The 24,014-nt window shown below is 43.4% G+C and overlaps 1 protein-coding gene across 4 annotated transcripts in view; it reads right to left on the reverse strand.

The window, feature by feature from the left end:
- The window catches only part of CFAP47 (cilia and flagella associated protein 47), a 548,331-nt gene that overhangs the window by 121,771 nt on the left and 402,546 nt on the right, over positions 1-24,014 (reverse strand). For all 4 annotated transcript variants that reach the window (XM_056556158.1, XM_056556159.1, XM_056556156.1 and 1 more), the window contains exons 53-56: positions 17,148-17,323; positions 15,908-16,015; positions 8,937-9,048; positions 1,923-2,027 (exon numbers count right to left, since the gene is read on the reverse strand). In XM_056556158.1, coding sequence (XP_056412133.1) covers positions 1,923-2,027; positions 8,937-9,048; positions 15,908-16,015; positions 17,148-17,323 — 501 coding nt within the window. The remainder of the gene's footprint in view (positions 1-1,922; positions 2,028-8,936; positions 9,049-15,907; positions 16,016-17,147; positions 17,324-24,014) is intronic.

Below are 24,014 nucleotides of genomic sequence, written 5' to 3' on the forward strand. Positions count from 1 at the left end.
CATTGTAAACACAAATTAAAATAAACATATATGGTATCGCCGCATGCGTAAATGTCCGAACTATTAAAATATGTTAATTAAACTGCACGGACAAAGAAAAAACTAGAAAAAAATGAATAAAACGCGATCAAAAGGTGCCATCAAAATAAAAATGGTCCCAATAAAAACTTCAGATCATGGCACAAAAAATGAGCCTTCAGCGTCAAATGGACAATTTTAAACATACTAATTTTGGTGCATGTAGTTATAATTTTTGTAAAGTAGTAAAATTAAATAAAACCTGTATAAATTAGGTATCCTTGTAATTGTATAGACCTACAGAATAAAGATAAGGTGTCATATGTACTGAAAAGTGCACTGCATAGAATCAGAAGCCCCCAACATTTACAAAATGGTGTTTTTTTTTTTCCAATTTTGCCCCACAAATATGTTTTTCTGGTTTCGCCATAGATTTTGTGGTGAAATGATTAATGGTATTACAAAGAAAAATTGGTGGCGCAAAAAATAAGCCCTCATATGGGTCTGTAGGTGGAAAATTGAAAGCGTAATGATTTTTAGAAAGTGGGGAGGACAAAACAAAAGTGTAAACATGAAAAATGGCCCAAGAGTAAAGGGGTTAATGTGTTTACACCCTCCTGTATGCTATTACATTATACTCTGTGTGTATCTATGACACGGGCAGCGGTTAGGGCTACTATCATTGTGTCCTAGCAACAGGCACATTGAACAGACAGCTCTGGGGTCATAAGGGCTGACTTTCCCCAGTGTCTGATTAGGTCACTGTGAAAGGCGGTGGCCTGATCAAAGTGGGGAATCCCTTTTTTATTATGCTGCAGACATAGATAATGGCAAACAAAGGGTTAATCAAGCAAATAAGTGGTTCTTTAGATCTTGCCCATGCTCTGAAAGACGTCTTAGGACTGAAGCTGAGACGACTCCAGTTGTTAAAGCTGGATCCACAAAATCTGCTTAACTGCAGAAACACCAACATCACCAGACATCGCTGTAGACTAAGGCCCTGCACCCCCCCCCCCCCCCCCCAAATGACAATAAGTTGTTGTTAAGGGGTTAAATAAGTATAATCCTTTTATGTACTCAAATATCATGAATGGTGACCTATATCTGACAAAATATTATTAGCACTTAAAGGGGCACTCCGGTGGAAACACTATTTTTTTTTTCTTTTTTAAATCAACTGGTGCCGGAAAGTTAAACATATTTGTAAATTACTTCTATTAAAAAAATCTTAATCCTTCCTGTATTTATTAGCTGCTGAATACTACAGAGGAAATGATTTTCTTTTTTTGGAATGCTCTCTGGTGACATCACGAACACACTGCTCTCTGCTGACATTATTATAATAATAATAAGTATTTATTTTTTGTTGTCCTTAGTGAGATTTGAACCCAAGGCCCCAGCACTGCAAGGCAGCAGTGCTAACCACTAAGCCACCATGCTGCCCTTAGCATACATCTGCTATGCACGGTTGCTAAAATGGACAGAGATGTCAGCAGAGAGCACTGTGCTCGTGATGTCATCAGTGTTCCAAAAAGTAAGGAATTTCCTCTGTAGCATTCAGCAGCTTATAAGTACTGGAAGGATTAAGATTTTTTAATAGAAGTAATTTACAAATATGTTCAACTTTCTGCCACCAGTTGATTTAAAAAAAAGAAAAAAAACATGCTTTTCCACCGGAGTACCTCTTTAAATATTGATGAAAACAAAATCCTCACCTGGATAATAAATGGTTCTACCGCTGAATTTAATATGATTTATGGTGACCTGATTGTTTGTCTGTTGAGTATTAATAATATTATCACACAAGAATTTGTCTTCCCCTCACCACTATTACTGGATGTCACCAATTATATGTTTAGAAGAGCAAGACATGCTATAAACAGCATCTATCTTCAGGAACTTACCTGTTTGTTTTTGAAAGTAATAGATGCCGTTTGACTCCCTTTGCTAAGTGAAGATGGACAGAACTGAACAGGGACTTCAGTGGTTGAATTGGGTGCCATTAAAAGCTGTAAAAAAAGATAGAATACTTGAAGCCACCTAGAAGAGGTATTTTAGCTGATTAGTATTGGAATATTACATGTGAGTTAGTAAACTATTGGCTAGAGACGAGCGTACTTACAGTAAATTTGATTCAACACGAACTTCTCGGCTTGGCTGTTGATGATTTATCCTGCATAAATTAGTTCAGCTTTCAGGGCTGGAAAAGGTGGATACAACCCTAGGAGACTCTTTCCTAGGACTGCATCCACCTTTTCCAGCCCACCAGAGCACCTGAAAGCTGAACTAATTTATGCAGGATAAGTCATCAACTGCCGAGCCGAGAAGTTTGTGACGAATCAAATTTACTGTAAGTTCACTCATCTCTTCTATTGACCATTCAAAAGATGATCTATTAAATGCACAAAGAATTGTCTCTATAAAGTTGGTTAGATTATAAACCACATATTTTACTACACAAAGGAAGATTTTTATAAAATTATAGAAACGTATTATGTCAGACAAAAAGTGCTCACAATTCCATTTTCAACAGCTACATTCAATCTAAAATAATTTTCAACAACAGTTTACGCTTAAAATCTACAAAAAGAGTTGTTTAGCACTTCAAAAACTTTGCTTTTTGTTTTTGGAAAATTGCCTTTCATGTCTATTTCTTTATTGATATATATACCGTATAAGATGCACTTTTTCTTCCCCCAAACTGGGGGGAAAAGTTGGTGCGTCTTATACGGCAAGTACACATTAAAACCTGTCCTATCGTGGCGGTCCCTGCGGCCATCAACGGCCGGGACCCACGGCTAATACAGGACATCACCGATCGCGGTGATGCCCTGTATTAACCCTACAGACGCGGCGATCAAAGCTGACCACCGTGTCTGAAGCGAAAGTGACACTAACCAGGCTGCTCAGTCGGGCTGTTCGGGACCGCTGCGGTGAAATCGCGGCATCCCGAACAGCTTAAAGGACACTGGGAGGGACTTTACCTGCCTCCTCGGTGTCTGCTCTGTGTCGGGATCCCCTGCATGGCCGGCGCTCTCCTTCGTCATCATCACATCGTTGCGCACGCCGTCCCATCATCCAATAGGAGCGGCGTGCATAGTGCCATGCGTAGCGACGTGATGACGGCTACGGAGAGCGAGGATACCCAGCAGAGACGTTCGGGAGCGATGGGGACACCCCGGGGAAGCGGCGACAGCAATGGATGGCGACATCCCGAGCAGCGGTGACGGGTCCGAGGCGGGGACATATGAGTATTACCTCCTATACCAGTGGTCTTCAACCTGTGGACCTCCAGATGTTGCAAAACTACAACTCCTGGCATGCCTGGACAGCCAACGGCTGTCCGGGCTTGCTGGGAGTTGTTGTTTCGCAACATATGGAGGTCCGCAGGTTGAAGGTTCAGAATCTTTTTTTTTTCTAGATTTTCATGCTTTAAAATTGGGTGCGTCTTATATGCCGGAGCGTCTTATATGGCGAAAAATATATACCTACCGTCAGCTCATTGGATGCCTTGGTGTGAGACTTGACAGCTATTTCCGGACCACTAAGGACTGGAAGATACCGGTAACTGTTTGCCCCCCACCACATATATAACTGTTGAAAAGACTTATATGAAATAAGTCTGTGGCAATGGAGGAATTGTGTCTAATTTTGTACCACCAGTTAAAAAGGGACAAGTCTGACCCTAACTGTCTCCCTAGGTAGCCATTATGGTACTTTTGACTATGCAAGTGACATAACAATCTAGCTTTAGCCTTATAACTGTAATCTGAAAACCCAATATGCATCGCTAGACTGTAGCCAAAAAACTTTTTTAAATTTATTCAACTTCAGCCAGTGCAGGGACACAAGAAAGGGGGCATAGGACATGAAAATAAGCCAGGCTGCTGCATTAAGGATGGCCTGGAAAGGGTACATTTCTAAGAAAGAGCATGGAGGACCGATAAACAGACAGTAGTCAAGATGACAATGAATCAGAACAAACAATAAGAGGTTTTGATGATTCAATGATAAGAAAAAGACAATTCTGAAATGACAATTCTGATTTTTTTTTAAAGCAGGGGACAAGAGTGAACAAGGGATTAAATAGAAAGTGAAATACAGAGTCTAGCATGGCTCCATGAAAGTGCACAGTCTAAGAGTATGATTATACCACACACAGAGATAGAAATATCAGGTTAAGGTAGTTTAGTTAATGGAAAAAATAGAAAAAGTTAAGTTTTAGAAAGATTCAGTTTTAGATAAGGAGATGGCAGTTACCAGTCAATTGTTTTTTGCACAAATTCAGGGTGATGTCACAGGAAGAGGTATATACCGTATTTTTCGCCGTATAAGACATAAGACGCTTTTTTTCTTCCCCAAAACTGGTGGGGAAAAGTTGCTGCATCTTATACGGCGAATACCTGCGTCCATCAACGGCCGGGACCCGCGGCTAATACAGGACATCACCGATCGCGGTGATGCCCTGTATTAACCCTTCAGATGCGGCGATCAAACCTGACCGCCGCGTCTGAAGCGAAAGTAACACTAACCCGGCTGTTCAGTCGGGCCGTTCGGGAACGCCGCTGTGAAATCGTGGCGTCCCGAACAGCTTACAGGACACCGGGAGGGACCTTATCTGCCTCATCGGTGTCTGCTCCGTGCCAGGAACCCCTGCATGGCCGGCGCTCTCCTTCGACGTCATCACGTCATCGCGCACGCCGTCCTGTCATCCAATAGGAGCGGCGTGCGTAGCAACGTGATGACGGCGATGGAGAGCGTGGATCCCGGGGAAGAAGATGTCCGGAGCGTCGGGGACACCACGGGGATGCGGCATCAGCGATGGAGCGACATCCAGGGCAGCAGTGACGGGTCCGGAGCGGCGGTGACAGGTGTGTACTACCTCCTATCCAGTGGTCTTCAAGCTGCGGACCTCCAGATGTTGCAAAATCTGGAGGTCCGCAGGTTGAAGTTCACTGTTGGGTGCAGAATCTTTTTTTTCTAGATTTTGCACCTTTAAAATAGGGTGCGTCCTATAGGGCGAAAAATACGGTAGCTGCAGAATAGAAATGATCCGAAAAGCCATATCTGTTAATGTTTGTTTAGCAAGTGGCTGTGTAAAGAGAGAGGATCCAGAACTGCCCAAACAGTACGAGGAAGGGAAGAAGAAGTAGAACCAGTAAATAATAGACTGAAGTAGTAGTCAGAGAGAAAGGAGAAAAAAAGGGAGCCGAGTCCTAAATAAAAATAAAGCAGTACACACTGAGGAGGAGTTGGTGATCTAGAGTGCGCTGTGGAAAGATCTGAGAGAGTAGTTGCCTTGAGACTGAGCAGTCAGGAGGTCATCAGAGACTGTTGTTAAGGCAATTTCTGTTCGTAAAGTATGGAAACCAGACTGTAAGGGGTCAAGCAGATCACTCTTTAAGAGATGCTGGGTTAGGCAGAAATAGATCAAGCATTCCTGGAGTTTAGAGATGAAGGAGAGATTGAAGATGTACAATAATATAGCTAAAATAGTGAATGGATCACTTCTGTGTAATGCTAAGCTAACTGAATAGGTCTATATCAGGGTTCATCATGTGACCCTGCTATCCAGTTAGCAGCAGGGTTACATGACATACAGGAGTTGGGTCAGCAGACAGGACACATCCATGGGACAGCTATATATTATCATTTTAATTACAACAACTACCTCCCAGTTTGTATTTCCAGAGCTGCCTGTCTCTACTTCATGTTGGTAATAAGGTAACTTCAAATAAAAAGGGCTACTAAGAAGAGTATATAGTTTCCTATTCTATACACAAATACATACAAACATGTAAACATAGATCATATCTTTCCCTTGCTATAGATTTAATAAGAAAAAAGCTCTCTTTCGGGTCTGCAGATAGCTCCCCACATCCATTTGGGTGTCTGGGCATGCTGGGAGTTGTAGTTTCGCAACCGCTGGAGGCACACTGGTTGGGAAACACTGCCATAGCAAACCTTCAGGAGCTGTCCAGCGCTCCGGGACTCACCTCTGGCCAGGTTAGGGTTAACAATCCTCCAGCGCGTCAGGCCCGATGCTGACATCACTATGGCACATGGGCAGATGATCCTCCGGTGCGAGGACCAACTGCGCATGCACCCATCACGGCATCCGATTCGCCGAAAGCAGCCCAATCCACATTCAGCTTAGAAGAAGCTGAAAGTAAGGAGGGTGCACGCTGATGACGACAGAGGATTCCGTCGCGCGGGATGTGGGCACGTACGGAGCGAGGGGCAGGCCGGCCTCCAGCACACCACCATCCACGGTGACGTCCCGGTGGCAAGATGGCAGCGGAAGAAAAGAAAAAAAGTGGTCGAGGCAAGGCAGGGAGCAAATGAAGAAACCAGCTTCCGGGTCTGGAAAAAAGGTAAGTAAAACACCACATACAGAACCGTTAGCAACATGAAAAAAAGCCATAATAACATATAGCCACAGAGCTAACTAACTGCCAAAAGTAGGTTAAGGCAGTGGAGAACCCCTTTAAGTAGTTTGAAAAGCAATACTGGGCTACCTATAAACACAGAATGGTATGTGATTGTAAAACAAACTGCTCTGGCTCACTGAAAAAAATAGGTGCTGGGACTCCACTATCACCAGAACAGAGGTCTCTTGTCCCCCCAGTGAATGGAGCAGCGGCACACATGCTGCTGGGGTTGCCAAAGATAGTTATGTACAGAGGAGGTTCAAACTTCAATATCAGCCACCAATAGTTTGAATGGTGGGAGTCAACCACTAAGGGCCCTATTACACAGGGTGATTATTGGCTGAACAGAACGATATTGCCCCGTATGATAAGCCCAATGATCTGTTGATGAACAAGCTGATTCATCAGCTGATCACATTTTAGCACACTGAAAAATCCTTGTTTGTTCCCCTGTGTAATAGTGAATGTTCAGCCAATAAATAATGGAAGTAAAGGGCAGTACAAATAACCCAGTGATCATTTGCATGGCCCTGCCTGCACGACCATAGAGCAATGTAAACGCTCTTTAAATGAGTGATGATGAATAGGCACTCCTATTCTGGCAACAGTCAGTTCATCTAAAAAGGGTCCAAGGACTCAGCTGAAGTACCAGACAAATACTCCCATGTGGATGAGCCACTGTAATTGTGTATACAATGAATAGACAATAAGATTTTTTGCAGCACTTCAGCCAATTAGTTTTCGTAGAGTCTGTCCCCACTGTTTTCCTAATAACAGATCATCAATATTTGATTCTAAGAAAACCCCTTTAAATAATAATAAAGATTTGTTGCCATATCTTAAATCAAGTCCCTTTATATATACAAACTGGAATGAAATTTCTGCTTATTCCCAGCATATATTACAGTCTAACTGTGCTAAAAGGGATCATTTATAATTTCCAACAGCAAAGTAAAGACCAGCTAATTGTTCTGGAAACATAATTCCCAGTTCCGAAGTCCAACTATGTCATGAATAAAATATTCTGAATGGAATGGACTTTTCAAAGGGTCTTTCTATTGTAAAGCAATTCAAGGGCTGATGACATTTAAGCCAATAGTAATGAACCAAACACACTGGGGATATTTTTAACTCTCTGGACAGTTCACTTGCAATGTGCAGAAGTTAAAAGTCATGATAATTTATTCAAATTCATTTCTATGTTAATGATTTGTGAAACAAAAAGTGAACCCGAAGCAGTATTCAGAGAACTACACGAAAAGATAATAAATATGATGAATCTCCTTCACGTGGAGCAAAATTAAAAATGGCTGCTAAGAAATACAATGCAAACAAACCATTTGTCTATTAGCTAAGGGTTAGTAGATCCTGCAATGACAAATCAGATTTAATGTGTAGTGGTGTCCGCATTTCTTGTATACAATTATGCAAATGTGCCGTATACTGGATAAAATGAAAGAGAACACTTTGGTTTATTCAAAACAGGTAATTATGTTTTGCATCTAAATGGATGCATTAAACCAAGAAATAATAGTAAAAAGAATAAAGGAAGGTATAGACTTAATTTGAGTCAGTGATTTACTGGAATATGTGTATTACTATATGTATATTTATTCATATACAATGTATATGTATATCTATTCATTTACCATATGTATGTTTATTCATGTATTTATTCGCTTATTTATTTTTCAAGGGTCTTATACATTGCATTAGCTTTGGATGCAGACTATTTAGCTCACAATGAATTTATTATACTGGAATTAATATTTATTTACAGAAAACTAGAACACTCAAATGTTTATGAAGAAAGTAGAGAGACTTATTACAAATAATTGTGAGCTGCTCTTATGTTACCACAGGACACTACTTTTCACATGGATGGCTCAAGCTGAACTCCTATCATTACAATATAGTCTGAATTAAGGCACAATAAACCTCAGTTTCTCTGTGGTTTTTCAGTTTATGTGTTTGTAACTATCTGTAAATTGAGATTAATAGTACAAGTTGGTTACACAAAGTGCAAGCAGACTGATATTATGAAGACTAAAAGAGCCCAGTGCCATGGACAATATACCTACAGCATTCAGCTTGCACACTCATCTAGATCAAAAATACACTAAAATATTGTAGCACAAAACCCACAAAATTCATCATGCTGAGAGGCAGTATGGGAGAAGCTAAGCAAAATGTTTAGTAAAGACCAATGGGAAAGTGTTGTTTTTCACCATGTAATGAATAAGAATGAAAAAATGCATTTAAATGTGTCTATAGCATTTAAGAGAGGTTTAACACACACACTGTTTACAGTTTTTGACCCAAAGTCTGGAGTGGATTCTAAAGTAATGGACTAATGGTTCTCCTCCCTGCTGGATCCATTTAACAACACTTTACCTAAAAGACAGCATTAGAAACTGCAGTTACCATTTCCCTAAAAAAAATTGTGTATGAAACTGCCCTTTATTCAGTTGATACATTTTTACTTACTGGCTTACTGTTGTCCAGTTCCACTAAGAAATGTTCAGGATTACTATTAACAGTCTGTAACTCAAATATGTCCTGTGTAGGATTCACAAGAGGGACAAACAGACGAGTCCATCTGTAGGGAAGCAAAAAGCTCAATAAAGTGATCCTGTATGGAAATCCAAAAGACTATTTAAAGGTAACTGTAAACATGCACCTTACTTGCTGCTGATTTCATGCCCGGAAATCTGCAGTTAATCTGATACCATGTTACCAGCAAGATTTCAAGAGTACAATCTGCACTCATACACTGCCTAAAATGCAGATTTCATGCAAGAAAGCTTGCTGATTACATACTATAACAATGTCTTCAGATCTATGTGTGTGAAATCTGCAGCAAAGTATGTGTGAACAAAGCTTTATGGTACAGAGAGCAAAATAAATAATTATAATTTTTGATAAAAACAGCTTCACTAGATAAAAATTGTTGCTTTCGCTCTTTAAAATGTTCTGAAAGTGTTCATTTTACTATTCTGGGAGGAAAAATAAACTGAAAAATATCTAGGGCTGGAACGATTAATCGGCACACTTTCTGCCCATCTGCCAGCACGGAAATATGAAGTTATAGTGCTGTGGTGTCCTATTCCCTGCCGGGAGCTCTGATTGATCAGCACCGATTGACCAATCAGAGCTCCCGGCTGAGAATATGAAATCACAGCACAGAATCTTCCTATTCCCTGCTAGGAGCCGGATGGCCGGAGCACAGTGCCGCCCTCACCTCTGTACAAGGTATGGATCATCAGTTAGGACAATCTAAGAGAAGGTCCTTTTCATTACTTTGCTGGTTCCGCATGTTTGACACACATGGCTCCATGCTGGAAGGGGGTTGGAGAGGGGAAGGGGGCATTACAACACAGCATGAATATAACTTCAAAAAACGCAGGCAAAGTAAGGAAAGGGACTGTTACGCCGAGCGCTCCGGGTCCCCGCTCCTCCCCGGAGCGCTCGCTTCACTCCCTCCGCTGCAGCGCTCCGGTCACGTCCTCTGACCCGGGGCGCTGCGATCCTGCTGCCAGCCGGGATGCGATTCGCGATGCGGGTAGCGCCCGCTCGCGATGCGCACCCCGGCTCCCCTACCTGACTCGCTCCCCGTCTGTTCTGTCCCGGCGCGCGCGGCCCCGCTCCCTAGGGCGCGCGCGCGCCGGGTCTCTGCGATTTAAAGGGCCACTGCGCCGCTGATTGGCGCAGTGGTTCCAATTAGGGTTTTCACCTGTGCACTTCCCTATATTACCTCACTTCCCTTGCACTCCCTTGCCGGATCTTGTTGCCTTAGTGCCAGTGAAAGCGTTCCTTGTGTGTTCCTTGCCAGTGTTTCCAGACCTTCTGCCGTTGCCCCTGACTACGATCCTTGCTGCCTGCCCCGACCTTCTGCTACGTCCGACCTTGCTTCTGCCTACTCCCTTGTACCGCGCCTATCTTCAGCAGCCAGAGAGGTGAGCCGTTGCTAGTGGATACGACCTGGTCACTACCGCCGCAGCAAGACCATCCCGCTTTGCGGCGGGCTCTGGTGAAAACCAGTAGTGGCTTAGAACCGGTCCACTAGCACGGTCCACGCCAATCCCTCTCTGGCACAGAGGGTCCACTACCTGCCAGCCGGCATCGTGACAGTAGATCCGGCCATGGATCCCGCTGAAGTTCCTCTGCCAGTTGTCGCTGACCTCACCACGGTGGTCGCCCAGCAGTCACAACAGATAGCGCAACAAGGCCAACAGCTGTCTCAACTGACCGTTATGCTACAACAGTTGCTACCACAGCTTCAGCAGTCATCTCCTCCGCCAGCTCCTGCACCTCCTCCGCAGCGAGTGGCCGCTCCTGGGATACGCTTATCCTTGCCGGATAAATTTGATGGGGACTCTAAGTTTTGCCGTGGCTTTCTTTCCCAATGTTCCCTGCATCTGGAGATGATGTCGGACCTGTTTCCCACTGAAAGGTCTAAGGTGGCTTTCGTAGTCAGTCTTCTGTCCGGAAAAGCCCTGTCATGGGCCACACCGCTCTGGGACCGCAATGACCCCGTCACTGCCTCTGTACACTCCTTCTTCTCGGAAATCCGAAGTGTCTTTGAGGAACCTGCCCGAGCCTCTTCTGCTGAGACTGCCCTGTTGAACCTGGTCCAGGGTAATTCTTCCGTTGGCGAGTATGCCGTACAATTCCGTACACTTGCTTCAGAATTGTCCTGGAATAATGAGGCCCTCTGCGCGACCTTCAAAAAAGGCCTATCCAGCAACATTAAAGATGTTCTGGCCGCACGAGAAATTCCTGCTAATCTACATGAACTTATTCACCTAGCCACTCGCATTGACATGCGTTTTTCTGAAAGGCGTCAGGAACTCCGCCAAGATATGGACTCTGTTCGCACGAGGCGTTTCGTCTCCTCGGCTCCTCTCTCCTCTGGTCCCCTGCAATCTGTTCCTGTGCCTCCCGCCGTGGAGGCTATGCAGGTCGACCGGTCTCGCCTGACACCTCAAGAGAGGACACGACGCCGTATGGAGAACCTCTGCCTGTACTGTGCTAGTACCGAACACTTCCTGAGGGATTGTCCTATCCGTCCTCCCCGCCTGGAAAGACGTACGCGGACTCCGCACAAAGGTGAGACAGTCCTTGATGTCTACTCTGCTTCTCCACGTCTTACTGTGCCTGTGCGGATGCCTGCCTCTGCCTTCTCCTTCTCTACAGTGGCCTTCTTGGACTCTGGATCTGCAGGAAATTTTATTTTGGCCTCTCTCGTCAACAGGTTCAACATCCCAGTGACCAGTCTCGCCAGACCCCTCTACATCAATTGTGTAAATAATGAAAGATTGGACTGTACCATACGTTTCCGCACGGAGCCCCTTCTTATGAGCATCGGATCTCATCATGAGAGGATTGAACTTTTGGTCCTTCCCAATTGCACCTCGGAGATTCTCCTTGGACTTCCCTGGCTTCAACTTCATTCCCCAACCCTGGATTGGTCCACTGGGGAGATCAAGAGTTGGGGGTCCTCTTGTTCCAAGAACTGTCTAAAACCGGTTCCCAGTAACCCTTGCCGTAACTCTGTGGTTCCTCCAGTAACCGGTCTCCCTAAGGCCTATATGGACTTCGCGGATGTTTTCTGCAAAAAACAAGCTGAGACTCTACCTCCTCACAGGCCTTATGATTGCCCTATCGACCTCCTCCCGGGTACTACTCCACCCCGGGGCAGAATTTATCCTCTCTCTGCCCCAGAGACTCTTGCCATGTCCGAATACGTCCAGGAGAATCTAAAAAAGGGCTTTATCCGTAAATCCTCCTCTCCTGCCGGAGCCGGATTTTTCTTTGTGTCCAAAAAAGATGGCTCCCTACGTCCTTGCATTGACTACCGCGGTCTTAATAAAATCACGGTTAAGAACCGCTACCCCTTACCCCTCATCTCTGAACTCTTTGATCGCCTCCAAGGTGCCCACATCTTCACTAAATTGGACTTAAGAGGCGCCTATAACCTCATCCGCATCAGAGAGGGGGACGAGTGGAAAACGGCATTTAACACCAGAGATGGACACTTTGAGTATCTGGTCATGCCCTTTGGACTGTGCAATGCCCCTGCCGTCTTCCAAGACTTTGTCAATGAAATTTTTCGTGATCTGTTATACTCCTGTGTTGTGGTATATCTGGACGATATCCTAATTTTTTCTGCCAATCTAGAAGAACACCGCCAACATGTCCGTATGGTTCTTCAGAGACTTCGTGACAACCAACTCTATGCCAAAATTGAGAAATGTCTGTTTGAATGCCAATCTCTTCCTTTTCTAGGATATTTGGTCTCTGGCCAGGGACTACAGATGGATCCAGACAAACTCTCTGCCGTCTTAAATTGGCCACGCCCCTCCGGACTCCGTGCTATCCAACGCTTTTTGGGGTTCGCCAATTATTACAGGCAATTTATTCCACATTTTTCTACCATTGTGGCTCCTATCGTGGCTTTAACCAAAAAAAATGCTGATCCCAAGTCCTGGCCTCCTCAAGCAGAAGACTCCTTTAAACGACTCAAGTCTGCCTTTTCTTCGGCTCCCGTGCTCTCCAGACCTGACCCTTCCAAACCCTTCCTATTGGAGGTTGATGCCTCCTCAGTAGGAGCTGGAGCTGTTCTTCTACAAAAAAATTCTTCCGGGCATGCTGTCACTTGTGGTTTTTTCTCTAGGACCTTCTCTCCAGCGGAGAGGAACTACTCCATCGGGGATCGAGAGCTTCTAGCCATTAAATTAGCACTTGAGGAATGGAGGCATCTGCTGGAGGGATCAAGATTTCCTGTTATTATCTACACCGACCACAAGAACCTCTCCTACCTCCAGTCGGCCCAACGGCTGAATCCTCGCCAGGCCCGGTGGTCTCTGTTCTTTGCCCGATTTAATTTTGAGATTCACTTTCGTCCTGCCGATAAGAACATTAGGGCCGATGCTCTCTCTCGTTCCTCGGATGCCTCAGAAGTTGATCTCCCTCCGCAACACATCATTCCACCTGACTGCCTGATCTCCACTTCTCCTGCCTCCATCAGGCAGACTCCTCCAGGAAAGACCTTTGTTTCTCCACGCCAACGCCTCGGAATCCTCAAATGGGGTCACTCCTCCCATCTCGCAGGTCATGCGGGCATCAAGAAATCTGTGCAACTCATCTCCCGCTTCTATTGGTGGCCGACTCTGGAGACGGATGTTGGGGACTTTGTGCGAGCCTGCACTATCTGTGCCCGGGATAAGACTCCTCGCCAGAAGCCCGCTGGTTTTCTTCATCCTCTGCCTGTCCCCGAACAGCCTTGGTCTCTGATTGGTATGGATTTTATTACTGATTTACCCCCTTCCCGTGGCAACACCGTTATTTGGGTGGTCGTTGATCGATTCTCCAAAATGGCACATTTCATCCCTCTTCCTGGTCTTCCTTCTGCGCCTCAGTTGGCTAAACAATTTTTTGTACACATTTTTCGTCTTCACGGGTTGCCTACGCAGATTGTCTCGGATAGAGGGGTCCAATTCGTGTCTAAATTCTGGAGAGCTCTCTGTAAACAACTCAAGATTAAATTAAATTTTTCCTCTGCATATCATCCCCAGTCCAATGGACAAGTAGAAAGAATTAACCAGATCCTGGGTGATTATTTGCGACATTTTGTTTCCTCCCGCCAGGATGACTGGGCAGATCTCCTTCCATGGGCCGAATTCTCGTATAACTTCAGGGTCTCTGAATCTTCCTCCAAATCCCCATTTTTCGTGGTGTACGGCCGTCACCCTCTTCCCCCCCTCCCTACCCCCTTGCCCTCTGGTCTGCCCGCTGTGGATGAAATTTCTCGTGACCTTTCCATTATATGGAGAGAGACCCAAAATTCTCTCTTACAGGCTTCTTCACGCATGAAGAGGTTCGCGGATAAGAAAAGAAGAGCTCCCCCCGTTTTTTCCCCTGGAGACAAGGTATGGCTCTCCGCTAAATATGTCCGCTTCCGTGTCCCTAGCTACAAGTTGGGACCACGCTATCTTGGTCCTTTCAAAATTTTGTGTCAAATTAATCCTGTCTCTTATAAACTTCTTCTTCCTCCTTCTCTTCGTATCCCTAATGCCTTTCACGTCTCTCTTCTCAAACCACTCATCCTCAACCGTTTTTCTCCCAAATCTGTTCCTCCCACTCCTGTTTCCGGCTCCTCGGACGTCTTCTTGGTCAAGGAGATTTTGGCTGCCAAAAAGGTCAGAGGGAAAAATTTTTTTTTAGTAGACTGGGAGGGTTGTGGTCCTGAAGAGAGATCCTGGGAACCTGAGGACAACATCCTTGACAAAAGTCTGCTCCTCAGGTTCTCAGGCTCCAAGAAGAGGGGGAGACCCAAGGGGGGGGGTACTGTTACGCCGAGCGCTCCGGGTCCCCGCTCCTCCCCGGAGCGCTCGCTTCACTCCCTCCGCTGCAGCGCTCCGGTCACGTCCTCTGACCCGGGGCGCTGCGATCCTGCTGCCAGCCGGGATGCGATTCGCGATGCGGGTAGCGCCCGCTCGCGATGCGCACCCCGGCTCCCCTACCTGACTCGCTCCCCGTCTGTTCTGTCCCGGCGCGCGCGGCCCCGCTCCCTAGGGCGCGCGCGCGCCGGGTCTCTGCGATTTAAAGGGCCACTGCGCCGCTGATTGGCGCAGTGGTTCCAATTAGGGTTTTCACCTGTGCACTTCCCTATATTACCTCACTTCCCTTGCACTCCCTTGCCGGATCTTGTTGCCTTAGTGCCAGTGAAAGCGTTCCTTGTGTGTTCCTTGCCAGTGTTTCCAGACCTTCTGCCGTTGCCCCTGACTACGATCCTTGCTGCCTGCCCCGACCTTCTGCTACGTCCGACCTTGCTTCTGCCTACTCCCTTGTACCGCGCCTATCTTCAGCAGCCAGAGAGGTGAGCCGTTGCTAGTGGATACGACCTGGTCACTACCGCCGCAGCAAGACCATCCCGCTTTGCGGCGGGCTCTGGTGAAAACCAGTAGTGGCTTAGAACCGGTCCACTAGCACGGTCCACGCCAATCCCTCTCTGGCACAGAGGGTCCACTACCTGCCAGCCGGCATCGTGACAGGGACCTTCTCTTAGATTGTTTTATGAACTAATTCATGGTGCTTGCAGCTCCATACCTCGTATGGAGGTGAGAGTTTTGATTTAAATGCTAAGTCAGTATTACCCAACAAGGGTGCCTCCGGCTGTTGCAAAACTACAACTCCCAGTATATTCCAGCAAACACAGTCAGTGCATGCTGGAAGTTGTAGTTTTGCAAGAGTTGGAGACACCCTGGTTGGAAAACACTAAGCCAAGTAATAATAGGGGCACAGGGCTGTCTACAGTAAATTTTTTCAGTTTTCCCCGATTCATCGATTAATTTATCGGCAACAAATAGATTGCGCAGTTAATCGAGTTGTTTCAGCCCTAAAAATGTCCCATATTTTGTTTTCTATTTTATAGTAGTATGAAATATTTCACTTACTTGCCAAGTTCACAAAATACTTCAGGAATTTTAACAGACTCTGGCTTCTCTGCTATCAGCTTCAAATCGTACCAAAATTCTTCAAATATATCACTTTGAAAAATTACACTGGAAACACAAAAATAAAAAGATATAATAATTAAACATTACAAGAACACATTCCCCAACACCCTCTGTGTGTTACTCCTACAAAGTCTGTCTGCTAGAAATCAATGCTGACCATATAACAATGTCATTTAATTTAAAGGGGTACTCCGCCCCTAGACATCTTATCCCCTATACAAAGGATAGAGGAAAAGATGTCTGATTGTGGGGGTCCCGCCACTTCCGCCACGACCCCTCCCTTAGACTTGCAATGAGGGGTGAAGCGTGATGTCACGAGGGGCGGGGCTGCGATGTCACGATACCCTGTCCCTTGTATCGCCCGTCATCAGCCACGGAGCAAACATAGCTCCAGGATGTACAGGGTTGCAGTAGGAGAGATCGCGCTGGTCCCCAGCGGCAAGACCCCGCAATCAGACATCTTTTCTCCTATCCTTTGGATAGAAGTTAAGATGTCTAGGGGTGGATTACCCCTTAAATACTACATTTGTCAGTTAGATCCTGCAAAACAGATATAAAATGCTTTAAATAGAATATTTAAAAAAAAAAGTCATTTGTCTTGATATTGCTATTAAAGAGGACCTGTGGTCATGCTACATATAATGAGTGGCAGTAACTAATAGCTATCTAAGGGGGGCTGATCACATACCTGTTTATAGCTCGATGACTGTCTCTCCCATTGCTGAGTTTTGGGAATTTCTAGTCCCCTCTGATTCAGTGTATCCATCAGAGTAGGAATTTATTATCATATGGGCTGTCTTTGGCTGTGCACAGCATCACACCTAGGAGACCCTAAAGTTTTCATGAGGCCATGCCCCCTTCATCAAATATGCCCTCCCCCCCCCCCCCCGTACAGTCAGTGCATGGAACTCAGCAGAACATAGCCCATATGAAAATAAAGTCCCAACCATCTGACAGATTCACTGTAACTCTGGGCAGAAAAACATATGTGCCTGGCCACCCTTTCATCACAGAATGCGGAACTAGATGTAGTATACCACTGAGCTTCGTCATTATAGCAAACCATGACTAATCCTAGATGGCTAATGGATACAGTAGTGGGTCTGCATGGGCTATAATTCAGAAATTATACTCTATGGCCATACACAGCGCATTGTATTTTCATATTTTCACTTACCTCCCATTAGAATTCCCAGTTTTAGAGGGAGAAAATTTTGCTACATAAGAGAAAGTTTCCTTTGGCTGCAGACTAAAAACATCATCCCCTGTAATACCATCACCATTCACCAGCACTTGGAAATGTAGGGTATCCATTGAGGGATTAGTAATTGGTATATTTATCCCCACAGATTTCTAAACAAAGAAGAGAAATTAAAATATATTTTTAAAATTTGTGTTTACAAAATTAGTATTGCATGTAAATTTATCCCCAGCTTGAGTCACTCATACATCTATTTCCCAAAAACAGACCCTGGATATGACGCTGAGCATGTGCACTCAACTTTTTTGGTCAACCATTTTGAGGTCCGTACTAAGTGGAACCTGTCCTGTGAAACCACTGTATGGTCTTGTCCACCATGCTGCAGTCTGTAATCTTCCTATAGCCTAGGCAATCTTTTTGAAGAGCAACAATTCATTTTTCAGATCCTTAGAGAGTTCTTTGCCATGAGGTGTCATGTAAAATTTCCAGTGATCAGTATTAGAGAGCTTGAGAGCGATAAAATCACATTTAAAGGGATACTCACATTCTTGTAAATATTTTATTATATCTTTTTATGGGACAACACAGAAAAAATGATACAATGTAAAGTAGTGAGTGTACAGTCTGTAGAGCAATGTTTCATGTTGCTGTCCCCTCAAAATAACTTAACACACAGCCATTAATGTCTAAAAAAACAAAAGTGAGTATACCCCTAAGTCGAAACCTCAAATTGGGCCCAATTAGCCATTTTTCACTCACCATTGTCATGTCACTCGTTAGTGTTACAAGGTTTCAGGTGTGAATGGGGAGCAGGCATCTTAAAGGGCTACTCCCCTGATCAGCGTTTGGAACAAACGCAAGTCTATGGGAGGTGGTCGTGACAGCTGTCACGACCCCTCCCACAGTGACGGGGCTATAATGTCACGCGCTCCCAGCTCCAGGGTTCGGAACAGTTTGTTCCAAACGCTGAGCAGGGGAGTACCCGTTTAAGATGCCTGCTCCCCATTCACACCTGAAACCTTGTAACACTAATGAGTGACATGACACCGGTGAGGGAAAATTGGGCCCAATTTGAGGTTTCGACTTAGGGGTATACTCACGTTTTTTTATTTTTTAGACATTAATGGCTGTGTGTTAAGTTATTTTGAGAGGACAGCAACATGAAACATTGCACTACCTTACATTGTAGCAGAGTGTCATTTTTTTCTGTGTTGTCCCATAAAAAGATATAAAAAAATATTTACAAAAATGTGTGAGGCTTATTCACTAATGTAAGTGTATATCCCATGCATAGAGCACACGTTCTATCTTTTAGAACAGAAGACTGCACAGTTGTTTTTTTCTAGATGATATGTCAAATGTCACACATTGGTATTGTTATTGTGTGACATTTAATGTAATATGCACAAGATATCCACAAAGAATATATTTCATCTCCCTGCATACATGGTATGTGAGGGAAGTTTAATTGGAACAATTATTTCATGGTCTTCTGAGCTACTACAAGCTCTATGTCCTATAACCAAATAAATGATTTTTGGCAGATACACAGGAAGATGTATCCACTGTGGAAGTTTACCAGACTCTATCCACACCATTTTATATGACTGGCCTGACAGTTCTCTAATAGAAATACAATTTATACCAAAATATATAGATATCCTAAATACAGTACACCATAAAAAGTTATCTTGTTCCCTTCTAGTTATTTGAGTCACAGCTAGCAAAGAATAAAGTTTAACCATTTCTGGGTATGTGAAGTGTAACGCATGATATATTTAACAATTTACTGGTCTCTGCAACATCCTGGATAATACATTTCGGCATAGTTCTTACGACTTCAAAGTATTTGTCTTTTCCTGCAAGTGTTGTTTTTCATTATAAATTTAGCAATTCACTACTGGTTCATTTCTTATGCATTTGACATGTTAATAAAATAAGCATTTAATTGCACATTATTCTCGAGAGGTAATGTTAGCTTCAGGAAAAGCAAAAATACCGCCTGACACAGCTTCATTATCTGGGGAGTATGTCTATAGGTCTGAATAATGAACCTCATTCTGTATCTCTAGCCCCTTAAGGACTCGGCATTTTTCAGTTTTTGCATTTTCGTTTTTTTTCTTCCTTACCTTTTAAAAATCATAACCCTTTCAATTTTTGCGCCACCAATTCTACTTTGTAATAACATCAGTCATTTTTCCACAAAATCTACGGCGACACCAAAAAAAAAATCATTGTGTGGCAAAAATGAAGAAAAAATTCCATTTTGTAGCTTGTGGGGGCTTCCGTTGCTATGCAGTAAATTTTTCGGTAAACATCACACCTTATCTTTATTCTGTAGGTCCATAGGATTAAAATGATGCCCTACTTATATAGGTTTGATTTTTTCTTTCTTGTGGAAAAAATCTTAACTACATGCACGAAAATTAAAACGTTTAAAAATGTCCTCTTCTGACCCCTATAACTTTTTTATTTTTCCGCATATTGGGATGTTTGAGGGCTCATTTTTTTATTTGAAGTTTTTATCAATATCAACTTTGTTTTGATCAGATTTTTTGATTGCTATTTTGGACTTTGGAATTTTTTTTTACGTGTACGACATTGACCGTTTGGTTTTATTACCAATATATTTTTATAGTTCGGACATTTAAACACTTGGTGATACCACATATGATTATATTTATTTTTATTTACATAGTTTATTTTTAATGGGAAAGGGTGGGTGATTCAGACTTTTATTAGGGAAGGGGATAAATCAAATTTATTAACACTTTATTTTCAGGAGGCAGATAGGGATCCTCCTCGCGTCCTGCAAGCTGTTCAGGACGCCACAATTTCAATGTGGCGGTCCCAAACAGCACCACTGAGCTGCTGGGAAGCTTTCACTTTCACTTCAGATGCGGCGATCAACTTTGATCGCCGCATCTGAAGGGTTAATAACGGCCATCACCGTTATGTCACGGGTATTAGTCACGGGTCGAGGCTGTTGAAAGCTGCCGGGACACACCCGATATGACACGGGGTCACCGCCTGACCCTGCGTTATATCGCGGGAGCCGGCGCAGGACGTAAATATATGTCCTGCGTTGTTAAGGAGCTAGAACTGTTTATGGGAAATCAATGGTGCAAAGGGTGGAATGTTCTTCAAAGACTCATTTACTAACCTCTGAACATTTAAAATCTTTCACATTTTCTCTTGAAAAATATACCATATAGAACGAAAGTTCAAATATACTGCAGTATTAGTTCTGCAAAAGGAGCTAAACTTTACTGTATTGTCAACAGTGGATAAAACCTTATTTTTTTACATTCAGATCACAGTATTTGGTCAGGAGGGATTTACGCTTATGAAACACTGTTTAAGTGGTCAGGAATTCATATAGTGTTATATTTTAGCAACTTCTATAGTAGTTCAGCAAATAAAATTAAAGCGGTACTCCGGCCCTAAGACATCTTATCCCATATCCAAAGGATATCCCGCCGTCACGCCCCCTCCCATAGACTTGCATTGAGGGGGTGGGGTGTGACGTCACACGGGGTGGAGTCGTGATGTCACAATACTCCATCCCCGTGGTTGGGAGGCATAAGACTGGAGCCCCCAGCGCTTCCTGCAGTGCTCAGAGGTGGGTGCTGCATGCTAGATTGCAGGGGTCCCCAGCGGCGGGACCCCCACGATCAAACATCTTATCCCCTATTCTTTGGATAGGGGAAAAATGTTTTAGGGCCAGAATACCCCTTTAAACACCCATGGCACAATGAGAAATTTGTTTATATTAAATAGACTAATGATGTCATAACTGAAAAAAATGTAACGTTTTATGAGATTTTTTTAATTAACTGATCCACTGTTCCTCCGAACAAGTTTTGATAATTCTCCCCCTATGTACTTATGTACGTAGTTATGTTCCACACTTGCTACCTCTAATAGATGGGGTTTAGGTTGAGCCAAAGTCTAATGCTACATGACAGATTTACTATACAAATAGCCAAAGATACACAAAATCCTGAGTCTAAGATTGGCATATGTGGACTATAAATAATCTGAGTTAGCCTAATGCTGGCCCAATAAATTTATCATAGGTAAAAAATTTACTCCGGTGGAAAAAAAATTCTAAACTTTTTGAATTTCTTTTTTGTGTTGTCCACAGTGCTCTCTGCTGACACCTGATGCCCATATCAGGAACTGTCCAGAGCAGGAGAAAATCCCCATTGGAAACCTATGCTTCTCTGGACAGTTCCTGACAAGGACAGAGGTGTCAGCAGAGAACACTGTGGACAAGACAAATAAGAAATTCAAAAAGAAAGAATTTCCTCTGTAGCATATAGCTGCTAAAAAGGAATGGAGGGGTAAAGATTTTTTTTAATAGATGTCATTTACAAATCTGTTTAACTTTCTGGCACCAGTTGATTAAAAAAAAAAATGTTTTCCACCAGAGTACCCTTTTAAATACTTCATACTCTATTGCATTCAGGAGCTATTCTGGTGTCTCTACAGACATTAGATTGTCCAGGTATGAATTCTGATTAATGTTTTCAACAGCATATTACCAATAGATATGATAACAAATATCATTGCTATTCCCTCACTTCTTGTATACCTGAACCATAAAGGCATCTGTGTCTTTTCTCTAATGACCAGGTAATAAACCCACAGAATGCAAATTGTGCATTTAGCCAAAGCTTCTGCGTATTATCAGGAAAACATTGCCGGAGAATATCTGTTTAGCTTCCTGTAGAAAGAGCTTTTTATAGTCTGCATGAAGTATGCTGCGCAGTCTCAGGAGTGATAGTATAAGACAGAACTGGAAGGTTATCAGTGAGAAAACCCCTGGGCTCTTTCCATGAAAGCATATTTCACAAACATACAGCTTGTTAGAAATCTCCATATAGATCGTGTTGAAATGACAGAAACTAATATACACTTTTTATGAAATCAATAGATTTAAAGATAGGATTTAAAGAAAGCCTCTGCTGCATTATACGCAATACCAAAAGCACATACTGTACATGTTATGGAAACATGATCATTTCAACTCAAAGCAAGTGAAGTAGCATGAATTTTAGCAATATGAGAATACTGTTTATCTGTTGTATACCAGAGCAGCCAGTGGTACCTACAGGAGCATTTAGTTTCTGATTTGACACAGAGATTGGGAATATGCAGGCACCCTGTGTCTACCAGTTGTCCACCCCTATCCCATCTAGAACTCAAGTCAACTCAAGCGTTAATAATTTGCCATGTGGTACCTATTTGTAAAGGCACCACAATGGATTCAGGCAACAACTTTTAACATCACAGTATGAAGAGGAAGAGAACTTAGGAGAGGAATAGAATACAACCCTGAAGAGCTGAGTTTCTACATGGAGTGGCAGACCTCAATCTAGCCCCAAGGACTTTTACCACCTAATTGGATAATTCACCCTAAATTTCAGCCTCCAACTGTGCCAGTGACCTTACACTTGCTGAGTGCATGGTGTGCCAAGGAAGTCAGACAGGCCAGGTAAGCAACATGCAGCCAGAACAGGTACCAAGCAAGCAGACAAGAGGAAAATTCAGAAGAAGCTACAGAGTAAGAAACTAGAGGGGAGCATAGAACAAAATCATAAACAACAACAAGCAGACAAGCACGGGTCAAACCAGGATGGAAGGATAGTACAAAGGCAAGGACAGGTCACAAGCAAAGGTAAGATTACAGCTGGTCAAGTCATGTACACAGGGAATACAAAGGTCAGGAATGCTGGATATGGGTAGGAACCTTAATTACAGGCAGTTTATATAACCTGTCAATGGGAGGCGTGAGCACTGGCCCCACAGCTGATTGGCCCTGCCCTCACACCTCCTCATTGGCTGGGCAAGCTGCTTCATAGTGACCAAGGGCCCTGCTACATACAGGTTTGCCATCAGGATGATGAGAGATGCAGCCAGTACTAAAGTGAGTATGTTCATGAAACACAGGCTGTAGTGTGTATGAAGCACATATGTTCACATACCATATGGAAGGGATATGGCTGGATTTAGGAGAAATATGGTTGCACTCGGGGAGGACTTTGTGATTATTACTGTATATGACGACAGGTAACTTCCTTGCATGATGTTCTGTGGCTTTATTTGGATTTTGTAGCTGACATTCTTACGAGGAGCAAATTTATTTCAAAATGGGAAAAAGAAAAACAATCGTCCAGGTGAGCTACAGGCTTTTTTTTTTTTTGTAAATGGAAAGTGATTTTAAGTGCAAGACTGTCTTCTGCAAACATGGTGAAAAGGGCCAACTAGTGTAACATATGTCCCCAATGAGTCATTTCAGCCTTTTTTTATGTTAAAGGGGCTATTCAGTCTTGCAAAAGTACAAAGTACTGCAGAATTATCCAATAAATGTGAAAATGAAAAGCAAACAGGATGGTGATCGCAAGTACCAGTTGGCCAATGTAAACATTAAAGGGGTACTCCACTAGAAAACATTTCTTTCTAAATCAACTAGTGCCAGAAAGTTATACAGATTTGTAAATTACTTCTATTAAAAACTATTAATCCTTCCAGTACTTATCAGCTATTATATACTCCACAGGAAGTTCTTTGCTTTTTGAATTTCCTTTCTGTCTGACCACAGTGCTCTCTGCTGTCACCTCTGTCCATTTTAGGAACTGTGCAGAGTAGTACCAAATCCCCATAGCAAACCTATTCTGCTCTGGACAGTTCCTGACATGGACAGAGGTGTTAGCAGAGAACACTGTGGTCAGACAGAAAGGAAATTCAAAAAGAAAAGAACTTCCTGTGAGCATACAGCAGCTGATAAGTACTGGAAGGATCAAGATTTTTAAATAGAAGTAATTTACAAATCTGTTT

Source organism: Hyla sarda, chromosome 2, assembly GCF_029499605.1.
Source record: "Hyla sarda isolate aHylSar1 chromosome 2, aHylSar1.hap1, whole genome shotgun sequence".
NCBI classification, from domain to species: Eukaryota; Metazoa; Chordata; class Amphibia; order Anura; family Hylidae; genus Hyla; species Hyla sarda.